General features: G+C 43.3%; 1 protein-coding gene across 1 annotated transcript in view; it reads right to left on the bottom strand.

Moving 5' to 3' along the window:
• Positions 1-690: 690 nt before the first annotated feature.
• Positions 691-21839, bottom strand: part of LOC147016596 (DNA topoisomerase I, mitochondrial-like) — a 104712-nt gene continuing 83563 nt past the window's right edge. Inside the window, exons 16-21 of the mRNA XM_085845411.1 lie at positions 21664-21732; positions 16559-16673; positions 15767-15894; positions 11945-12039; positions 2964-3113; positions 691-1934 (exon numbers count right to left, since the gene is read on the bottom strand). Coding sequence (XP_085701537.1) covers positions 1832-1934; positions 2964-3113; positions 11945-12039; positions 15767-15894; positions 16559-16673; positions 21664-21732 — 660 coding nt within the window. The 3' untranslated portion in view covers positions 691-1831. The remainder of the gene's footprint in view (positions 1935-2963; positions 3114-11944; positions 12040-15766; positions 15895-16558; positions 16674-21663; positions 21733-21839) is intronic.

The following is a 21839-nucleotide window of genomic DNA, read 5'->3' on the forward strand; positions in this document are numbered from 1 at the left end:
AAAACTCCTGGCTCAATGGAAGCGCAGCCATCGAGATGAGGTTAACGGGAGGCAAATAAGACAGCTCGGTTCTAAATAGTCTGCATAAAGCATCATATGAAAGGAATAATCTCGACTGTTACACAGGGTTGCTTTTGAAGCAACATACAGAAGCCATTATGACATCACTGCCAACTGTTTTAAAGTAATAAACACAGTCGTACTTAACCTTCAAAGATACGAGTGTGGATGGAACTTGATCCAATATCAATTCAGTGTAATTATACAGCACAAAGACATTGAAAATGAGCAAGGAAATGGAATGCAAACTGATGATCTTCCACTTTAGATGTTTGAGGATTCTTAAGATTTTTTTCTGGTCAAATAGGGACATTGTGGCAAAAGCCAAAGAATGAAGATTGCGATGAGTAGGACGTATCACGAGAAAGCAAGAGGGACATCTGACTAAATAAGCCATGGTTTGGACACCAGCTGGGAAAAGGAAGATCAGGGAGGGGTGGGCCAAGAAATACATGGAGAATTGCTGAAAATGAAATTCCATTAGAAGGGGGAATTGCCCTGAAGGGTGCAGGGAGGATTGCTCAAGACTGAACAAGATGGAAGAACCTCGTTGCAACCCTATGTTCTGAAAAGCATGACGGGTCCTTCATACGTACGTGAGTGCAGAACTTGAAACCAAGAAACGGTCAATTCATTTTACAGCATAGTGCGTTTATTATAAAGGAAACTGTAGGATACAGTATTTAATTAACTCATTGTAGCTGTATTCACCCTATTAATTCGTACCTCTAATCTAGAAAGGAAATGCATTGGTTATGGTGCCTTAGCTCCAATTAAAAATGCTTGAAATTTCTGCAAAGTAAGTAAAAGAGCAATGCACCGACATACACGTTACAGGCAAAGCTAGCATTTTTATTAATAAACAAATGGACAGCCGCGCTCCAACCGCGCTCCGGGATACGAGCAAACTGGAGAACGTTTTTCTGCATTGCCACCAGGGAACATCATCACAGCAACATCATCCCTTGAGAGCCCAGCTTGTAAAGTTTGTATAAATAGAAAGTATTTTACACTGCGGCTGCAGCAGCTATACACCAGCATCGTTTAAAAGGCCTCCGACTTACAAAAAATGACTCGTACAAAGCGCAAACAGTGTTCAGATGACTCCATATTCCTCCTGATGATGGTGATAGATAAATTAAACAGCAAGCCTTTGTACAGAGACAGGAGAAGCTGGAAAATTAGCATGTAAGTCCTGAAGGAAAAGAGATTTATCCAACAAAAAATAAATTCATCAAGCAAAATCATTTCCTACTCAAACCTGGCAGTTCACATGTTTGAAGATTTAAAAGCTCCTCGCCATCGACAACCGAATGCAGAGGCAAAATGATGCGCGATGCATTAAAAAAAGATGTCCCGTCTCATTCACAAACCTAAATTATGCTACAAACATAACTCTGCTTGCTGCGAGGAGAAAAAGAACTTAATAAATACAAGCTTAAAACCGCACCTTTACAATTCTCGAACCATTGGTAGCATGCTCGTGACCACCGCCGGAGGGCGTTTCCACCCATCGTCACGTCCAAAGGTTCTCCACTCAGATTTAAAACTTCTGCTTGTAAATAAACACAGAATATATATAATATATACTTTGTTCCTTAAAATACAAATGTTAAACAGGAATTCTGAAGTATCTTCAAATAAGTAGCCAAAGTAAAAGGTGAAGACGCTAGTTAATTTTAAAGTGGAAGTGGGGAAGCCGATGCTCGAACACTGGAATTTCACAGACAAAGTTAAAAGGACCATTTTCAAAAGCCATTTTATGGCTACTTTAAAATTCATAGTCGGCTTCAGCCATATCAATGGCCCAGGCAAATTTGTCCCTTTGAGTCTTGTTGTAAACCTTCTCCACAGGAACACCCCATTTCTTGCACCTGTAAGGCAAGTATATGTCGGGGTGGGGGAGGGGCAGGAAGAATGGGGAATTTGATTCAAATTGCGAGTCACAAAAGAGAGAGCAAACAACTTGATTCAAAATTAGTTTATATTATCAATGAATGCGAGTGAGCAATGGGTGTGCAATCGATGAAAATATTGGAAGCGATGTCACTACACCCGTCACGTCTAGCTGTTTTTGAGCGACTCGTGGGTTGAATTCCTCTTCAGATGTGGGAACAGTGAGCCTGAAGCTCGACGTGATAAACCCCATGAGTTAGTTACATTGAACCAAACGTCAGTGGATTGGATCATAAAAGTCAAATGTGCTATGTCAGTTCATTTTACGATCATACTATATATAATTGGAGAAGCATCTGTTTGTTTAACTTGTTGGGCTCCTGAAGCGCAACATGGAATGAGTGGAAAACTGGTGGTTGGAACCACCATGCCAAACATGTTTTAATATCAACATTATTAACATTTAATGTTAACAGAGACACTGAGCATCAGGACTACTGTATCGTGAAGATAGACTTGCCCTGAAAAAATGAATATAAAATATACTCCCACCAAATCATCGTCCCCAAGGTTGGGGAGGATGGCAATTCTCTCGGAATGTCGCATTGCACGACCTGCTGGAAGCTGGTATTACAAGTCATCATAAAATATGGCATAGATGACATAAAAGTGGGGGGCATTAACCCATGTATGAAGATGGTTCTTTGCTAGTAGAATAAAAAGCTGAAAAATCAAACCGCATATCCTCTCAAGATAAATGTTGCACTATGAGAGGCCGGATTTTCATCATTCTGTGTGACTCACGGCAATTCTTCCGTGACATTCCTCCTAATTGGATTACAAAGAGTAAAGGTTGAAGCGAAGTGGGCCTTTATGTTAGTTTTTGGCAAGCTTGAGACGCATACAAGTAACCGTTGACATGTTGCCCACACTGCCACCATTTTGGTGTTGGAAATGGTAATAAAGTCCTCCCTACAAGGCATGGAATGATATACAAACATACACACCAAGCAACACTGATACGTGGATCCAGGTAGTTGAGCTTGGATGTGCCGAGAGCAATCTGTTTGTTTTCCTCCTTGTCGGTTGCTTGCACTTCCAACTTCATCAGCTGTTCTTCCGTTCGCTCCAAGGCTTTCCGCTTGGTCTCCACCGCCCTATGAGCATCACAGAGCATCTCAACAAATGCAAAGAAATAAAAGGATATTTTGTCTTACATTTTATTTTGAATCAAAGTGTGAAAGAAAAAAGTTGAATAAACCAGACGTGCAGTGCGAGTTGTGGAAAGGATGCCAGGAGACTGGTTTAGCTTTAATCAAATGTCAAAGATATGCCAAATTGGCGTACATAACAATTATGTAGATGGCCTTGCAAAAGTTATACAATACCGAAAGTCCTTGCTTCACGTTCATGATGCGTTCCCACAAAGTCGAGTGTTATGTAAAGATGTGTAAATCGAAAACGTTTTTCCCATTGGCATGTTGAAAACTTTGGATGTTTTTTTTTTTTGGATGTTAAAAACTTTCCTGGGCGCTCATCCCAAGCTAATCAAAGTGAATACGAAAAACATACGAACCACATAAATCTATACAGAACATAAATAAGTAATTGGAGAACATAGGTAAATGTTTTGTTTAATAAACGATAACAGTAGATCTCAGCTCAGGCCTCAAAAACGTCGGGGGTGTGTTACCGAGTTTTTGAATGAGCGTTTGTGAAGCAGCTTAAGCATTCAAGCAAGCACTCCATTTGAAACCGTTGATAAGGAATGGCTGGCTTGGTAACAAAATACACCGCAGGTTTCATCCCTTTCAGTTTAGTGTTGAACAGCAGGAGCGACTGTTTAAAAAGGTAATCATACGTGCTTGTGGTTTATAATATTTTTGGGGTGCCCCAAGAAACACCACGATCGGCTATTTATAAACGTTAACACAGCGTATTACTGCATGTAAATGCATACTGTGCTCAGCAAAAACAGCGGTGTGTAATGCATGTCGATGCCTGAGGTTTGTGTGACGATTGGAGAGATTACCGAGACAGTGAGGCAGAGCTTTCCGCCTCTTCGTCTGATATCTGGCTGGTCTCATGCATGGCTGGCAAGCTTCCTTTTATTGATCGAGTTGATGCAGTTTCCTCATATTTGAAGGGAAGAATAGTGGTCTGGACAGCTTTCTTCTTCTTCTTCTTCTTCTTCTTCTTCTTCTTCTTATTCTCGTATACTGTAGCCCCTTGTCGCAATTCCACTCATAATGAAGAGTTTTGGGAAAGTTTGGCAAAATATATTCTCAAAGAAAGTCAGACAATTACTCGATAACAGACCGCGTACGACTGGACCCGAAACCAAAACCGAGCTTGGAACCGGCAAATTTGAGGAACTGAGGCTGGAACTGGAACCGCCAAAACAAACAAAAAAAACCTCCCCATACAAATGGAATTCAACATCGTGACCAGTGAGATACCCAGCTCATTTCCCTGTTTGACGACAAACAGGAATGTGCCACGACTACTCACTCAGTGTGTAACCCAGTGGCAAATGTGGGACCTTCGAACATTAATTTCCATTCTGAATATGGAATACAAATAAACAAATGCAATTGGTTTGATTCCCAACAAGTGATTCACACCTTCAAATGTCACATGGAAAGGCCGAGGAGGAAGCCTAGCCTTGCCCCTCTTCCCACAGAGGGCACGCTTGATCGGCCAGGGTGGCATCATTTTTTGTTTTAATGTAGATTTGATTAATAATGGCAATTTTTTTTTGTTTGGTACACCTTCCGCATGTTACAATAATGTGGTACTAAAAAATATTCAGGGAAATTGATTCAGGGGTATGGAATTGTATAACAAAAACAAACAAACAAAAAAAAAGTTTCACATAAACAACTTGCTCTTCCATGTAGATTCCTTAAAAAAAAAAAAAAAAAAAAAAAAAAAAATCGATCGATTAAAATTAATGGGGTGTGTGAATTGTTTGGTGGCACAAAAACAGTGTTAAATGGTCACCAATGAAGAGTTGAGGGCTGGAAATGAAGCCAAACAGAGAAATAAGGCCATTTGGCCTATCATTGCCATGGTGCTCTCTCAGGTTAATCTTTGTTACATCAATCTTCTTTATGGTTTACTAACTTTACCTTCTTGGGTGTGAAAGATGGTCAATATGCCAGTGCGTCTGAGGGACAGAGCGGGATGGGTGGGTGAAAAAGATTTGGAGGGAAATATCATGTTGAGATTTTCTGCCTTATGTCGAGTAGAGTCCGAGTCGAGGCCACTTGAGGTCAGCGAGATGGAAGGGGAGGGGGGGATTACGTAGCAGAGACAGACTTAAAAAGGTGCCAACAGGACTTTTAGGAAGAAGACGGCTTATAAAGTTCTATCTTGAGATAAGCAAAATGACGTTTTCCAGCTTGCCTCAGGATGGACACAAACTTCTTGTGAGCATTACAGAGTGACCCTGAAGCTGCCCTCAATCAGGTTAGCTTTCCATGAAAAGAAAGCAAAGCATTCAGTGTACCAGAGCCGTGATGATGGATATGATAAGCCAGAAATGGGATGGGATAGACCAGTGAATGAAAGAGGAAGTATTTGGCGGGAGTGGTCCCATCATTCGGTGGAAAGCTCGTATTGTTGCGAATCTGGAAGCCATTTGCACACAGACAGACAGCAGTCCCATAGTTCAGTTATTTCGATAAGTATGTGTTTATAGTTAGAATCCATCCCCTATGTCTAATAGGAATTTCGTGTGCGTGCTGCGAGTTATTTGATAGTCAGGTTTTTTATATCTTTAAATCTTCATCCTTCGTTTTCGCACTATCGCCATCCATCGCCCACGTGCAGCGTGTCACGTACAGGTGTGAGGTTCCCTCCGCTCACTGTGAGCTCGTCCAATCCAATCAATGGTGGCCACGAGTCATCCGACAACCCCTCGTCCAATCCTGAGGCGAGGACCTCAGAACATTGCCCTCAACCCGCGGGGGAGGGGGAGGATAAGACGAGGTGATGAGCAGTCGTCGAAAAAGGTTGGCCCGTCGTAAAAGAAGGAAGAGGAGAAAGAGAGGAAGCCTCGTCTTGCCTGCTGGCGTTCTCGTCTGGTCCGTTCCCATGCTGGCTGGCGTCGTTCCTGGTCCCTGGTGCTCGGTGCTGCGTTGGAGTCCCGCCACCGGACATGCTCGACCAGACTGCACGAGGTGGACAGGTGCAAGAATAGGCCCCTGCCCTCAGCTCGCTTTCCCTCCGAGCTGAAAGGCCGAAATTAAGACCCGACGGGGTCCAGCTCTTTTGTGTGTGTGCGTGTATGTATGTGGCGCCGTCCTGCAAGTAGAAACTGTAAGTGCCCTGTGTTCATTGTACATTTTTTTTTTTTTTTGTATACCTTGGTCGAGGCTCGTATGAGAGCTAACACACAACTCACAGCAAGGAGGCATGAGACAAGAGGGGCGGGAGTGGAAGGGACAAAACAGTGGGGAACAGACACATTAGGTGAACTGTGGAAGGGAGAGGGATGGGGATGGGACGGGGAACATGGCGAAGAGAAGATGGACATTTCAGGGACTTTCAGGAAGGAAAGCAGGAGAAATGAAGGAAGTGGGCTTGGGTGGATTATCGGGGGTAGAAAAGATCGAGGATTTGGATGGGGGAAGATAAGAGGTGGTGGTGAACAGCTGTTTTGAAAGCCTGGAGGGAAGAATGGGAAAGAATAGAGTGAGGAAGTTTATTCCAAAGGCGGGAAAAAAGAGGAATGAAAGAGTGAAGATGAGCAGTGATTCGTGATTTTGGTAGTTTTACCAGAAGGGGGTTGTTGGCGGACCTTGAGCGCCCTGTGGAAATGTGGTGGGGACAAATCGCAGAGAGAGCAGGGGGGGTAAGGCTGGAGAGGAGTCGGTAGAAGACAGAAAGACCACCGACTAACCTGCGGTGATTGAGTGAGAAGCCCAAAGACTCAGCTTCATTGCGGGAGATGCCGATGATCTTAAATGCCCTGGTTTCGACAGCGTGAAGCCGAGAAAGGTGGGAGGCAGGAGCACCAGCCCAGAGGGGAGAGCAGTACTCCATCAGGCTACGGACAAAAGCTTTGTAAGTGGTCAGGAGCTCAAGAGGGCTGAGGAAGGACTTAGCACGACGGAGGATTCCCAGTCGGCGACTGGCTTTTGAGGCGAGGTTGGATATGTGACTTTCCCAGGAAAGGTCATGGCAGATAGTGAGACCTAGAAGCTTGAAAGAAAAGACTTCTTCCAGAGGATTGTTGAGAAAGTGGATGGGGGGGTTTTGTAAACGGTCCTTTCGAAGAGACATAGCGAGAGTGTGAGATTTGTCTGGATTGAAAGACATGTTCCACGTGTTGGACCAGTTTGTGATTTTATCCAGATCTGCAGTGAGTGAAGAAGCTGCTGCTTGCCGGTCTGAGGGATGACAGATGGTACGGCAGAGGGTGGAGTCGTTGGCAAAGAGAAATAGAGGATTTTCCAGAGAGTCCGAGAGATCATTGATGAAAACCAGAAAAAGAACAGGGCCCAGAACGCTACCTTGAGGAACTCCAGCCTGCACAGGAAGAGGGGATGAAAGAACTCCATTTAGGGCCACACGTTGACTGCGACAGCAGAGGAAGTCTGCGAGCCATGAGTGGAGATGGCCTTGAATACCATGGGAAGAGAGTTTGGTGAGTAGGGCAGGGTGCCAGACTGTGTCAAAAGCACGTGATATGTCCAGGGATACGGCTCGGATTTCCTGTCTGGCATTGAAGACCTCCATCCATTGATGGGAGAGCAGAAGCAGTATATCCAGGGTAGAGTGACCTGGTCTGAAACCAAATTGATGATTGGAAATCAAGCCATTGGAGAAGAGGAAGGATTTTATATCTGAGGCGATGATGGATTCCATCACCTTGCTGATGATTGGGAGAAGGCTGATTTGTCTGTAGTTATAGGGATCTGTTTTTGCACCTTTTTTATGCAGGGCAGTGATGTTAGCAGATTTCCAAGCAGATGGCAGATGACCTTCGGCAAATGAGAGGGTGAATCGAACAGAGAGAGGGTGAGCAAGAGCAGAAGAGCAGGCTTTGAGGACACGTGGGCTGATGCCGTCTGGACCGGTTGCAGAATCTGACTCGAGGTTTGAAAGCAAGCTCTCCACCTTGTCAGGAGAAAAGGATACAGAGTCCAGGGACAGTTGGGTGCGACTGGGTAAAGTGGGTAGAGATAGTGATGGGTTTAGGACACAAGATTTAGCTGCAAACACCGAGTTTAGACATTCAGCTTTATCACGTGTGGAATCAGCAGTGCGGCCATTTGAGGTAAGGGAGGGGATGGAGGGGGAACATACACCAGAAACAGATTTGATTAAACGCCACCAGGATTTTGAGGAGGGAGAGAGGTTTGAGAGTTCAGACTTGAGATGAGAAAGATGTTGTTTTCTGGCTCTCCTGAGGGTAGATACACACTTGTTCCGAGCTTTGTGGAAAGAACTGAGATTGCCCTCAGTTGGGTTTGCTTTCCATGAGGCAAAGGCAAGTTGTTTCAGGACAACTGCCTCGCCACAAGCTTCAGTAAACCAAGGGCGGGAGGAAGGGTAAGACAACTGAACACGAGAGGGGATAAATCTGTGCATGAGGGAGAGCAAGTTTCTTTGAAAGAATTCCCAGGATGAGTTGATGTTTGAGAAGGTAGTGAGTGATAGGAGACCAGTCTGTCAGTTTGATGGCTGCTCGGAGACCCTGCCAGTCGGCATGAGTGAAATGCCAGGCTCGACGGCGGCGAGGTGGTTCTCTGATAACAGCCAGAGAGATGTCCACTTTGACAAGGACGTGGTCAGAAGAACCAATTGGAGCGAAGGAAGAGCAGCAGATATTGTCAGGGAAATTTGTCAAAATCAGATCCAGAAGAGATGGAGTACCATTGGTTGAGATCCGGGTCGGGAAGTTGACCGATTGAGTCAGTCCCAATGAGTCGCAGAAAGCTTTTGCTGAGGTGCCATGGCAGGTGAGAGAGGTACCCACACCGAGCCAACTGGCGTGATGACAATTGAAGTCACCACATAAGAGGAAGAGAGAGTTTGGATGAGAAGATACAAGATGGTCCATGTTTTCGGATAGTGAGGTGTAGATGGAGTCATCACTGTTCGGTGGACGGTACAGTACACATATAAACATGAGGTGGGAGTGGAGGGGAAGCCGAAGCCAGAGGTATTCCTGGGGGTGTGGGGGAGTGAGAGCAGTGCATGGAGAGTGAGGAATAGAGTCTTTGATGAAGAGAGCAACACCTCCACCAGGACGAGGCTCAGGTCTGTCATACCGTAAGAGGGAGTAGCCAGGGAGAGATACTTGGGAGTCAGACACGTCTTGGGAGAGGAAAGTTTCTGTTAGGCAGATAATGTCTGGTTTGTCAGTGGCAACCTGTATGGAAAGATCTGAAAGGTTTGAGCGAAGGCCCCGGATATTTGAGGTCCACACTTTTAATGAAGAGGAAGGGGAGGAGGCTTTGGGTGCAGGAGGTGGAGGGGAGGGGGAGGGGAGGGGAGGGTAGGACAAGGGACGAGGGGGCAGGTAAGGAGGGTTGCTGAAGGAGTGTGGGGTATTGCAGAACAGCGAGGGGAGGGGGCCGAATGAGGAGGAGAAAAGGCTCTGTGGTGCTGGGGGAGAGGGGGACAAGAGACAAGGAAGAAGGCAGTTGAGGATTTGAGGAGGTGGAGTGAAGAGATGGAGGTGAGAGGGCAGTGGAGGGAGGCAGGTTGGTGGATGAGAGGGGGGCAACTTTGAGAAGGAAGAGTGAGGGGGATGAAAGGTGGGAGAAAGGTGAGGGGGGATTTTTGAGAGAGGTGAGAGGGAGGCTTGGAGGGAGAAGAGTGGGATGGTTGCTTTGAGAGTGAGAGTGAGGGGTGAGGGGGGTGAGTTGGCACTGAAGTTGGAAAAAACGAATGTTTGATGGAAAGCGAGCATCCATGGCAAACTGTGGTTTTTAAAAGTTTTAGGTCAGAGATGCGATTTAACACAATTCTTGATGGATGCAATGAAGGCGAATTCAGAGCATGGAGAGAAGAAGCGCTGTAATAGTTTGATTTTTTAGGCAAGGAATGAAGGAGAGGTCGAAATGAGAGCAGTCTGTTAAAATAGCAGAAGAGTAGTGCATTGTGAAACAGTAAAGAGTACCACATGTGTGAGAGAGGAAGATGAAGCATTATAAGATCGTTTTTGTAGTTAAAAATAATGTATGAGAGAGTTCAACAGATTAGGTCATGGAAGTGTAAAAAAAAAAAAATAATAAATAAATAAAAAAATCGAGGAAGAAGACGAGGAGGTTAAGAGGAAGAAGAAGAAGAAGAAGCAGAATCGGGAGAAGGTGAGCGTGTTGTTGTTGTTGGCTATATATATATTGTTGTTGTTAATATTAATATATGAGAGAGTTCAACAGATTAGGTCATGGAAGTGTAACAAAAAACAAACAAAAAAAAAAAACAAAAAAAAAAACGATCGAACACCGAGTGGAACCGGTCGGCCTCAAGCCTAAGCCTAGGCCTCAAGCACAGGTAAGAACGTCGACAAAAATACTCACAAAATAGCACGATTTTTGAAACAAAACCGAACTAGCAACACACAGTAACATGTAGGTGAGAAAATTAAACAGTTAAAACGGGACAAATAACAACCGGAAACTTAGCTTTGAGAACGTCAGCAGGGAGCCCCAAAGGAGACCTCTCGCTGCTCTAAAACCGGAACCGGAAGTGATTCTTTTCATTCTTTTATTCGGATAACTCTGCTCTGTGTCTCCCTTCGTGATTATTGCCTATTGTAAAATAAACCCCCGTGTTAAATGTTCCAGTTCGTCGTCCGTGTTTTTCCTTCATTGACCCAGCACGGTGCGTATTGAGAATGTGAGGCCGTTCGTGCCGTAAATTGTTCATTTGGACCGACGGATCTTGGTAATCCCCGCTCGGTTTACACCCGGATCGGGCTCGGTAAACGGTCCGTTCCGCCCGAGGTCCATCAAGGGTGTGGTTTCCCTGGTAGCTAGACTGCATGGTTATTTAGGTATATTGGAGATCGAGACAATTAACCCTACGCCACGTGGTCGAAATATTGGCGTCCACGGTCCGCTAAGGGACCCGTGACCTTTGGAGTTGTCCGAGAGTCACGACCTAAATTCCGGGTGTTCGGTGGGAGACGACTACTGCTCCACCTAGTGGTCGTTTATCGCCGCCGAAACCCGGCCCACAACAGTATAAGTAATTGGTGTGGAATCAACATCATATTTGTTTCTCATAATTGCAAGAAATGGCATGATGGTGTTATGAAAGACATTGCATTGACCACTCATTGGCATTGTGATTGGAATGTCCACTCTGAATCTGAGAGGTCACTGGTTTGATCCTGATCCTGGCTGAGTTTTACAAAAGACTTAACAAAGAATAAATAAATTTCTCCTCAATTGCCTCACTACAGAGAGAAAAACAACATCAGAGGATGGCTTCACCAGAACCCAAAAATTCCCCAAGAAGTTACTTCAGTATCACTGACTGTCTGTCTGTCTGAAGTCAAGTCCGATGTTGTTTGTTTTACTGGCACATGACCATGAATTGGAGAAACAAAAAACCTTTTTGACTCCCACATAATCCAGACCCAGATCCAGATTTTCACCAAGATTGAATCAATTTGCCCTTGTCCCACACCCAACCTATCCACCACGTTTCGTCCGAATCTGTCCACAACTTTTTGAGATATTGTGCTCACAGACAGGCAGACAAGCAAACAAACAGAGAGGGGTGAAAACATGAGCTCCGTCCATCTTTGGTGGCATAGATAACAAGCAGATGGGAATGAGAACAAAGCAGCCTGCAAAGATGTATAAAATATTACAGGTGGGGAGCTCATTCAGGTGAAATTACTTGGAAGATAAAACAAGAAAATAAAGGAAGAGTTACAATTCAATTGCCAAGTTACAATTCAACACAAGAATGCAGTGCCAATTCCCATTGCAACGACCCTCAATATTAGGCTACTCACTTTCGAGACTTCTCGTCTCGCCGGACTTTGTAATCAGCCTTGGCCGATTTCACTTCTCGCCGAGTAAGCAGCACCTGTTCCCTCTTGGAATCAATCTGTTGACAATGAAAGCAGCAAACAAATTAATGGACAGTTAATTTGTCAGAGTGATTTAGATTTCATTGAAATGCACACCCCCCCAGAAACACATTTTAACATTGTGGTGTTCAGGGAAGGTGCTCTGTGGAGTGGATCCACATTCATAAATATTATGCTGTGGCAGCGCAGTTGCCACAAGCAGTAGAAACAGTCGAGCCTGCTCATCCGGCCACTCTTCACAAAAGAAAATCTCTTAAAGATCCTTCATCAAAAGACCACCCACTTGACGTGAGCAGTGGCCATGTATTTCCTTTATGAATGGCTGTGGATCCTCAATTAAGTGACCTCGGAAGAAGAAAAGAGTTGCATCTAATCACCGAAAGGACAAGTTTAATGCAGTACAGTTCCTGTCGAGTGATTTGCGTTTATTAACTTCAATGCGTCAATGACAATCAGAGGAGAGTATTTTTCTTTTTTTCAGATCAGTCTAGATTCGTTTACGATGGATAGCCTGCAATGTGTGCCGTGTGCTCGTGTAGTTCATTCAATTCGATGGAACGACTCCATCATTTTGCTGATTATTACAGGTGTTTGTAAAACGATCACACATCACTTGGGGGTTGTGAAAACCGACCACGTGACTACTGCACCACCAATCAAAACGCTGATACTGTATTTTGCAAGCTCCTTAAAATCAAATTTATTTAGTTTGGTTTTGACTTGGATTTTTTTTTTTTTTTAATGTCTTAAAAAACAAAAAAATATTCTAAAACGGCAAGGAATTGTACAACATTAAACTTGTCCCTTTTGGTAGTTGGACAAACCCGTGCAAAAGGGGGAAGTTTTGGGGAAAATGAAGAAGATTTCCCCTGGATATTAATTTTCCACTCAAGTTTTCCACAATACGATTGAAGGATTGACAGATGAATTCTCCTTTCCGCCAAGCAAGATGACATCTTCCGCCTTTCTGATTGGCAAGAGACTGAAAGTTACTGAACTCTTAGATTAGCATAAAATAAGTGATCGCAAAATAATGGAGGATCTCAGGGTTGGCAAAACTGAAATTCAGAACATTTTGAAGAGAGAAGCTTAACTTAGAGCGTCGTCTCAAACAGTGCCTGCTGACTGGAAAAGAAAAGATGACAACAATGGGAAATGAAGACAACATTCACAAAAGAGGGTGATGTCATTGACAACTGTAAATATGGCTTGGCTTCCTTTGTTTTTTTTTTTGTTTTTTTTTTGCTTGGCTTGACAGACAAGACTCAAATTGCTTGGAATAAGTCATTTTTAGTTTCATTGTACAGACAGCACCTCTCTTCAGAGACCACATTTTGGGGTTCCCAATTAAGTGGTCGTTTACACCAGGTTTGACTATGAATTTGATCATGCAGCAGAGGGTGCACATTTTTGAATGAATTGAGATAAAAGTACCATGAATTTGAAGAAAAGTTTTCAGATAAAAGGACCAAATTTAGTACAGAGATAGAACATGACCTTAATGAATAATAGTGGATAGGGACCAACTTTAATTTTATCAACATCACAGCAATTTTTAAGATGGCCATCAAGTGTTTAAAAAAAATAAAGATTATTGCCATTCATTAAGTGTTGACTATATTTATTTAATGTTGCTCCAGAATTTCACAAAGAATAAGCAATAATGCTGTCTCCTCTCCAGCTTCTCTTTTATGTTGCTCTGTCTCATCTCCGGACTCCCCCCCCCCCCCACCAGCTCTGTCTGCGATATGTCCCCCCCCCCATAATTCCACAGGGCGCTCAAGGTCCGCCAGCAACCCCCTTCTGGTAAAACTACCAAAATGAAGAATCACTGCTCACCTTCACTCTTTCATTCCTCTCTTTTTTTCCCCACCTTTGGCGCAAACTCCCACAATCTCTTCAATCCCACTCTTCCCTCCAGGTCTTCAAAACAGCTGTTCACCATCATCTTTTATCTCCCACCCATCCAAAACCATGATCTTTTCTACCCCCGATTCTACCCTGAAAGTTCCTGGAGTGTCCATCTTGTATACCCCGTGTTCCTCGCCCCATCCCTCTCCCTTCCACAGATTTCCAAGTGTCTCTGTTCCCCACTGTTTTGTCCTTCCCTCTCCCGTCCCTCTTGTCTCATTGCCCACCTTGCTGTACGTTGTGTGTTAACTTTCATATGAGCCTCGACAAGGTATACAAAAACAAACAAAAAACTGGGACCATACTCTGTACAGAATGTTGGGGCTGCCAAAGCAGTCTCCTGGGCTATTGGCCACAATCCTGGACGGGTCGCCACTCCAACCCAGGATACTCAAATGGCTCAATCATCCCAGCAAGCTGGTACTCATTTTGGCAACTTCGGAAGGATGACAGGCTGAGTCAACCCTACCTGGTATTAATTCAAGGGTAGAGCGGGATTTGAATTCCAGCATCCCAGGCCTGCCACCCTAACAATTGAGCCAACACCAGGCATAACATCACAGCATTATATAAAAAGGTGCAAAAAAGTATCTCCTTAAGCACATCCCAATTAGCTGAATTCCAATCATCAGCAAGGTCATGGAATCAATCATCGCAGTTGACATAAAATTATTCCTTTTCTCCAACAGCCTCATCTCAGATCATCAATTCAGATTCAGACCTGGTCACTCTACTTTGGACATTCTGCTTCTACTCTCACAACAATGGTGGAGGCCCTCAGCATCAGACATGAGATGAGGGCTGTCTCTCTGGACACATCTCAAGCTTTTGATACTAGTTGACTTGCCTTGCTCTCCAAACTATCTGCCTATGGAATCCAAGGCCAACGCCACACTTGGATTACTGATTTCCTCCACTCTCGTAAACAACCTGTGGCTCTCAACGGAACCCTTTCATCTACTCTCCCTGTCAAGGCTTGAGTACCCCAAGGCAGTATTCAAGACCCCATATTATTCCTAATCTTCACCAATGATCTCACTGACTCTGGAAAATCCTCTTTATCTCTTTGCTGATGACTCCACTCTCTGCTGCGACATCTCATCCTTCAGACAGATAAGCAGCAGCCTCTTCTCTCTCCTCAGACCTTGACAAAAAAACTGGTCATACACAACTTTGCTTATGTATCCATATTGTCCACCCTTTGCGTTCTCCCTTATGCTTCATTTTTGCCTGCATCTCTTGTTTGTCCAGCTCAGTCTTTCTCCCTCCAACCTGTTATTGGTGTTTCCCCTTTGTTATGTTGTGTCCCGATTTGTTCTGTGTAATCGCTCTTCCATGAGCCGAGACGGTAAATAAAATAAAATAAAAAACCCCCCCAAAACAATGCACCGACATTCGTGGCATTTTTCAGGAACGTATCATGAATAGCAGGGCCCAGCAGTAATGGAAAAATTTTCTTCATAAAATGGGACATCATGGACACCAAGACTAAATATTGAATGCCTCCCTCAAGGAACCATAATTGCAGGAAGTACACACGCTATGCTCATTGTTGGACGTTGTGCTGTCAAGGACCGTCACACTTCGATTCTCTAATTTTGTTCAAAATGGCAAAGTGGGTCTTCTATCCAAATATTTTTCAGGCGGTCATCATCTACGTACTACATTTGGTGCTTATACGATAAAACCCACAATAATTTCACCATTCTGCTTGGTGTGGCGCGAGCACGCAGCCATTTGCTGCAACAAAAGGGACCACAAAGTTAAGATATTTTGAAAAACCCACAAACATACACAAACCATGAGCATAGTGAAAATGCCAGCAAACGGTACCTTTGTTTGAAGATTAGCCATGGATTTCTCAAAGGTCTTCGGAGCAGCTCGCTGATGGTTGCATAGAATTGCAACCGCTCGGTTGGCACGATTGTAAGACAAGATCTTGGCAGCCATATTGTCCTCAGCTGAGATGAGCAGGCGTGGTGTTACTTTGGTCACATGTAATCTCAACACGACAACTTCGTCGTAATCAGTGAAACTAAAGCAATTTCTCGACAGGTGATGCCAGAATTTTATTCCATATTGTAATAAACCATCGTCTGACATGATGGTGCAGAGGTAGTGTAGTGGCCGTTGAGGTATGTAGTCTGGGTTTGATTGTCTATACACTGAAAGCTGACAGCTTACTGCTGTACAGCAGGGTGCTACATGAAAACGTCTGCTGGCCATCGAAACAAGCTGGGGACCAGTTCGATAGCATTGATCGTTTGTGGATGGTAAACATCCCAATCTGTCTTCCGATAGAGTGAGCGAGTTATTGCCGGTACTCTGGCCAAATTCTAAAATTTCAACTCGAAACCCAGCTACATTCTAACATCAAGTCTGACCAGCAAGTTTGTGAAAGATTTAGGTGAATCTTACATGTTCTATGAGCTGCTGATCACGTACTAAAAATGGCACACGGCATAAGAATTAAAGAAGATGATAATGTTTGCAATCAAGATTTTGCTGGATCCAGAGTCGGTGAATAATGGTGAGGGCAATTCTTATTTTACATGTTGATTCCAAAGGGGGGTGGGGGGGAATCTCTAAGTAGCAGGCAAAAAAAAAATCCCTTGGTAAACTTACGGTTGGTCAGCTCCTTAAGTTGTTGTTGAAGAGTCACTGAGGCATTGTACGTTCGGAAAACTTTGGCTGTCAGCCCATCCATAAGTTCCTGAAGGTGCTTGTTCAAAATCGCAGTCTGAAAAGGAAGTGGAGACAAGAACCAGGCATGTGGCATTTTGACGAAAGTGTAGACAGTAACAAGGCATGCGACATAAAAAAAAAACGACGGATTGAACACAAAAAGCAATTTGATACTCGTTTCTGTGCACCATGGACCTTGCGTTTTCCGAGCCGACCACCCCCGATACTGAATTTCCATGTTGATATGGCCAAGCGTCAGGCAACTCAAATTGGGAGCGATCAATATCAGACTCTCCAAAAGAGGAATGGATGGAAGTATGTTACACAGACATAAAGCGAGTGCGAGAGAAAGAGATCGAGAGAGGGACAGACAGAGAGAATATGTATATGTATAGATAGGGAGAGAGAGAGAGGGAGGGAGGGAGATATATATATATATATATATATATATATATATATATATATATATATATATATATATATATATATATATATATATATATATATATATATATATATATACACACACACATGCTGGTACTTATTGAAAGCAACAAAACAGGTTTGGCCATCGATGATTGAGTGTTTTGCATTCTTTTGTACAAGAATACCAACACATCTACAAATGCACGCTAAAAGAGATAAAAATTCACAATTTTTTTTTTCTTATTTCCTCTTCTCTTCAAAATTGTGTTTAAACGAGAGCACATTGAAGTGCTGATTGTATTTGACCAGTTGGTGCTTCTTCGGTTGGTCCAAACAGTCATATTTTGTTTGTGATGCACAAGAAACCGCTGATAAATAAAATCACAACCAATATAAAAGTGGCATCCTTTGCATTTTCCAATTCACCACTTGTGTGCATCATGTACGAGCAAATTACTAAGCACTGCAACACAAAGCAGATTGGTTCATTTTTTTTTAGTGTACAAGGTCAAGGCTCACGGAGGAGCGAGAACATTGAATGAATCAGGATGCAACAGAACAAAATGAACAGCATAAAGATGGAAGAGGAGGGGGGGGGACTTCAGGGTTGAGGGACAAAATAGAGACTTGGACAAACAAGTGAAAAACAATGACATAAAATGTCATAGCTCCCGTTGTTTTAGTATTTTTTCTCTATGGAGTTAAAGGGCGATCCCATATTTATATGCAACTAAAATGGCCACCAGTCCACCGGCCATCTTTGATCAGATCGCAAAATAAAGTGAGGTGCATGTGTATGCCATCATGAACTGTGCTTGTGCCAAGTTTGAACAAAGTCGGACCATGCACGGCTGAGAAATGGTTGGGGACATTATTACACTACCAGTCAAAAGTTTTAGAACACCCCGATTTGTCCAGTTTTTACTGAAATTTAAGCAGTTTAAGTCCAGTGAATAACCTGAAATGGTGCAAAGCTAAGCGGTAAACTGCCAGAGGTTTAAAAAAAACACATTTAGGTTACCAAAAACTGAAAAATAATGTAAATTTCAGAGTTGTTAAAAAAGGCCCTTTTCAGGGAACAAGTAATGGGTTAGCAACTGCAGCTGTTCTGCAACAATGGAAGTAAATGAAGCCTTGAAAGTTGATGCAAACAATTCCTACAGGTGTCCCAACTTTTCTTGATTAGTTACAAACCCTCTGTCTGTATAAAAGCAGTGTTGGAACAGACTGTGTTGCTCCACCCTCTGAAGCATTATTTGGACAATAGTATACTGCAGGAAGTAGTATATTGCTATCATAATGGCGAGAAAAAGACAATTAACAAAGGAAGACAGACAGACCATTATAACCCTTAAAAGTGTCAGTCTTTCCTTTTCGAGAAATTGCAAAGTAAGCCAAGGTGTCCGTGAGTACAGCTTCCAACACCATCAAAAGGCACTTGGAAACTGGAGGAAACTCTGACAGGAAGAGGTCTGGCAGACCCAAAGCCACAACACAATAAGAAGACAAATTTCTGAGTCAACAGCTTGGGTGATAGGCGGCTCACAGGACAGCAGCTTTAAGCACAGCTTAACACTGGTCGAAGTAAGGAAGTCTCAGTTTCAACTGTGAAGAGAACACTTCGAGCTGAAGGTTTGACAGGTTGAGTGGCAGTAAGAAAGCCATTGGTAAGATGGCAAAATAAGAAAACGAGGCTTGCCTGGGCCATGAAGCACCACCAGTGGACCACTGAAAACTGGAAGAAGGTCTTATGGACTGATGAATCAAAATTTGAAATCTTCAGTTCATCATGCAGGGTTTTTGTACGCCGTCGAGAAGGCGAAAGCGTGATGATCTGGGGCTCTTTTGCTGGATCCAGAGTTGGTGACTTGCACAGAGTGACTGGCACCCTGAACCAAAATGGCTACCACAGCATTTTGCAGTGCCATGCAATACCCTCTGGTTTATGCCGAGTTGGTCAGGGGTTCATCCTACAGCAAGATAATGACCAAAAACATACCTCCAGACTATGTCAGAACTATCAGAGAAGAAAAGAAGAAGAGTGTGGGCTTCAAATCATGGAATAGCCAGCACAGTCTCCAGACTGAAACCCCATCAAACTGGTTTGGGATGAACTGGACAGAAGGGTGAAAGCAATGCAACCTACAAGTACAACACATTTGTGGGAACTTCTGCAACAGTATTGGGAAGAACTTTCCGAACAACATTTGAAATCCATTGTATAAAGAATGCCACGAGTATGTTTGGCTGTTATATCTGCAAAAGGTGGCTACTTTGATGAGTCAAAAATTTAGATTAAATTTTGTTCAACAAAATGATTCCACGATTTCTTTTTTATCTGCAATTGTTTATTTGTTCTATGCTTTAATTTCAGAGTACATTGAAACATTAAACTGCTTAAATTTCAGTAAAAACTGGAAAAATGTGGGTGTTCTAAAACTATAGACCAGTCGTGTAAGTAACAAAATGGCCACAAGTCAGCCATCTTGGATCTGATCTCTAAACAATATGACGTGCATATGTAAGCCATCATTCATTATCTGTGTGCCAAGTTTGAACAATATCGGTAAATGAATGTCCGAGAACTGCTTGAGGACGAGTTCAACATCGGGTTTTTTTTCTACACCTAAAATGGCCGCCAGTCGGCCATCTTGGATCACATCGCGAAACAAAATGATGTGCACATGCGTACCATCATGTGTTGTGTTTGTGCAAATTACAAATAAAATCGGTCCATACATGTCCGAGATACTGTATGGTTGCGGATGCACGCACAGACACGAAAATCGAGACCAAACCCACAAGCCCCCGTTTCGGACTAAGTCCAATGGGAGCTAATAATGGGATGTAGGGAAGAATGAAGGGTAGGGGAGGATGTATGGTGCGGACAAGATGTATACAGAAGGAAACTCTCAGGAAGGAAAAATTGGAAATTTGGAATGAGGGTTTGGGGTGCGGGTTAGCGATGGTAGAAAAGATCATGGTTTTGAATCGGAGATTATCTGAGATGCTGGTGATCAGCTTTCTTGAAGACCTGGAGGATGGAATGAAATTGAAGAGAACATGGAAGTAGATTCCACAGGTAGAAAGAGAGAGAAACAAATGAGTCAAGATGAGCAGTGATCCTGGATTTCGGAAGTTTCACCAGAAGGGGGTTGATGGTGGAATGTGTGCCCTGCTGAAACCTGGAAAGGGGGGAGGGGGACAAAGCACGGAAAGAGCAGAGGGTGGAAGACCAGAAAGGTGGCAGTAGAGAAAGACCACAGACCTGTCTGCGATGGGTTAGTTATAGACCCAAAAACTCGGCTTCATCGCGGGAGATTCCAATAATCTTTAAGGTCTCGATTTCCACGGCATTAAGCTAAGCAAGATGCGAGATGGGTAAGCCCAACAGTACTCAATCAAGCTGTGGATGAAGGCCTTGTAAGATGATGGGAGTTCAGTTGTGCCAATTAAGGACTTCGTACAACAGAGGATGCCCAGTCGGCAGCTGGCTTTGGTGGCCAACGTTGAAATGTACTTTCCCCAAGAAATATCATGGCTGATAGTGAGAAATAGGAGTTTGAATGAATGGCCTTCCTTAAGAGGAATGTTAAGAAAGTAGATGGCAGTGGTTGCCAGACAGTCCTTTCAGAGAGAGTGAGTGTGTGAGATTTGTTAAGATTGAAAGACATAATTTCAAGTGTTTGACCATCTCGGTACTTCAGACATTCAAGTCAACAAACGTAAACCGAGTGAACAGCTAAATTTAAAACCTCATCCAAACATACACAAGTCACTTTAAGCATTTAAGAATAAGCTATACAGGACACAGTTTACATTTGTTGACTTGAATAGCTGAAGTCAGAGAATGGATAATAATCAATAACAAAGAAGAGAGAAAAACCATTGTACATATCAATTTGAAAAAAAAACGCATTTTTAGTTGATGCTTATTATTTGGCTCGAGCTTAAAACTTCATCAAACTAAGCTACATATCTCCTAGCATCAATCGCTTGTCTCTCCGTTATCTTTTGCAATCTCCCTATTCTCTTTTGCTGCTCTGTGCTTTCGTATTCTCAAGATGCCCTTTCAAAAAATATAAAAACAAAAAACCAACACAAAGGCCCAAAGATTAGTTAGGATTGTTGGAAGGAAAACAATGGTGGCAATTCTTTTTGTTTTACCGCAAAGAATGCTGGGAAAGAACTGTCCACATCCATCAAGTAATGTTGCATGGGAACAAGGGATTTCCAATGAATTTAGGTCGATTGTAAATTGGGTTGCGGTATCAACCTGATAAGGTCAACCCTGGGTTAAAAACCCAGGTTAAGTGTTGCATAAAAACGAGATTTGCAGGACTCGACTCACATTCCATCCATCCATTGAGATCAGACTCTGTATAGAGCGTTGGTGCTGCCTAAACAGTCTCCTGGGCTATTGGGTACAATCCTGGACGGGTCGCCACTCCGACACAGGATACCAGCAAGCTGGCATTCATTTTGCTGACCTCGGAAGGATGACAAGTAGAGTCAACCCCACCTGGTATTAATTCAACAGCTGAAGGGGATTTGAACTCAGGATCCCAGGATCCCAAGCCGACCACCCGAACCATTACGCCAACACCAGGCATACTCACATTCAGTCTGTCAAAAAGATCATCGCCTGGTTGTTTGTTCTCCATGAAAAGCTGCAAGTTCTTGAAGACCTGCAACAAAGACAAACATCTCGATCATAAACAAAATGACGAGGCCAAAGTGTTACAATTAGACTATACTGTGGAGATATGCACACCATCCATATCTGCAAATGAGA

This window comes from Eptatretus burgeri, chromosome 11, assembly GCF_056783735.1.
Source record: "Eptatretus burgeri isolate ZD-2024b chromosome 11, Ebu_testis_v1, whole genome shotgun sequence".
NCBI classification, from domain to species: Eukaryota; Metazoa; Chordata; class Myxini; order Myxiniformes; family Myxinidae; genus Eptatretus; species Eptatretus burgeri.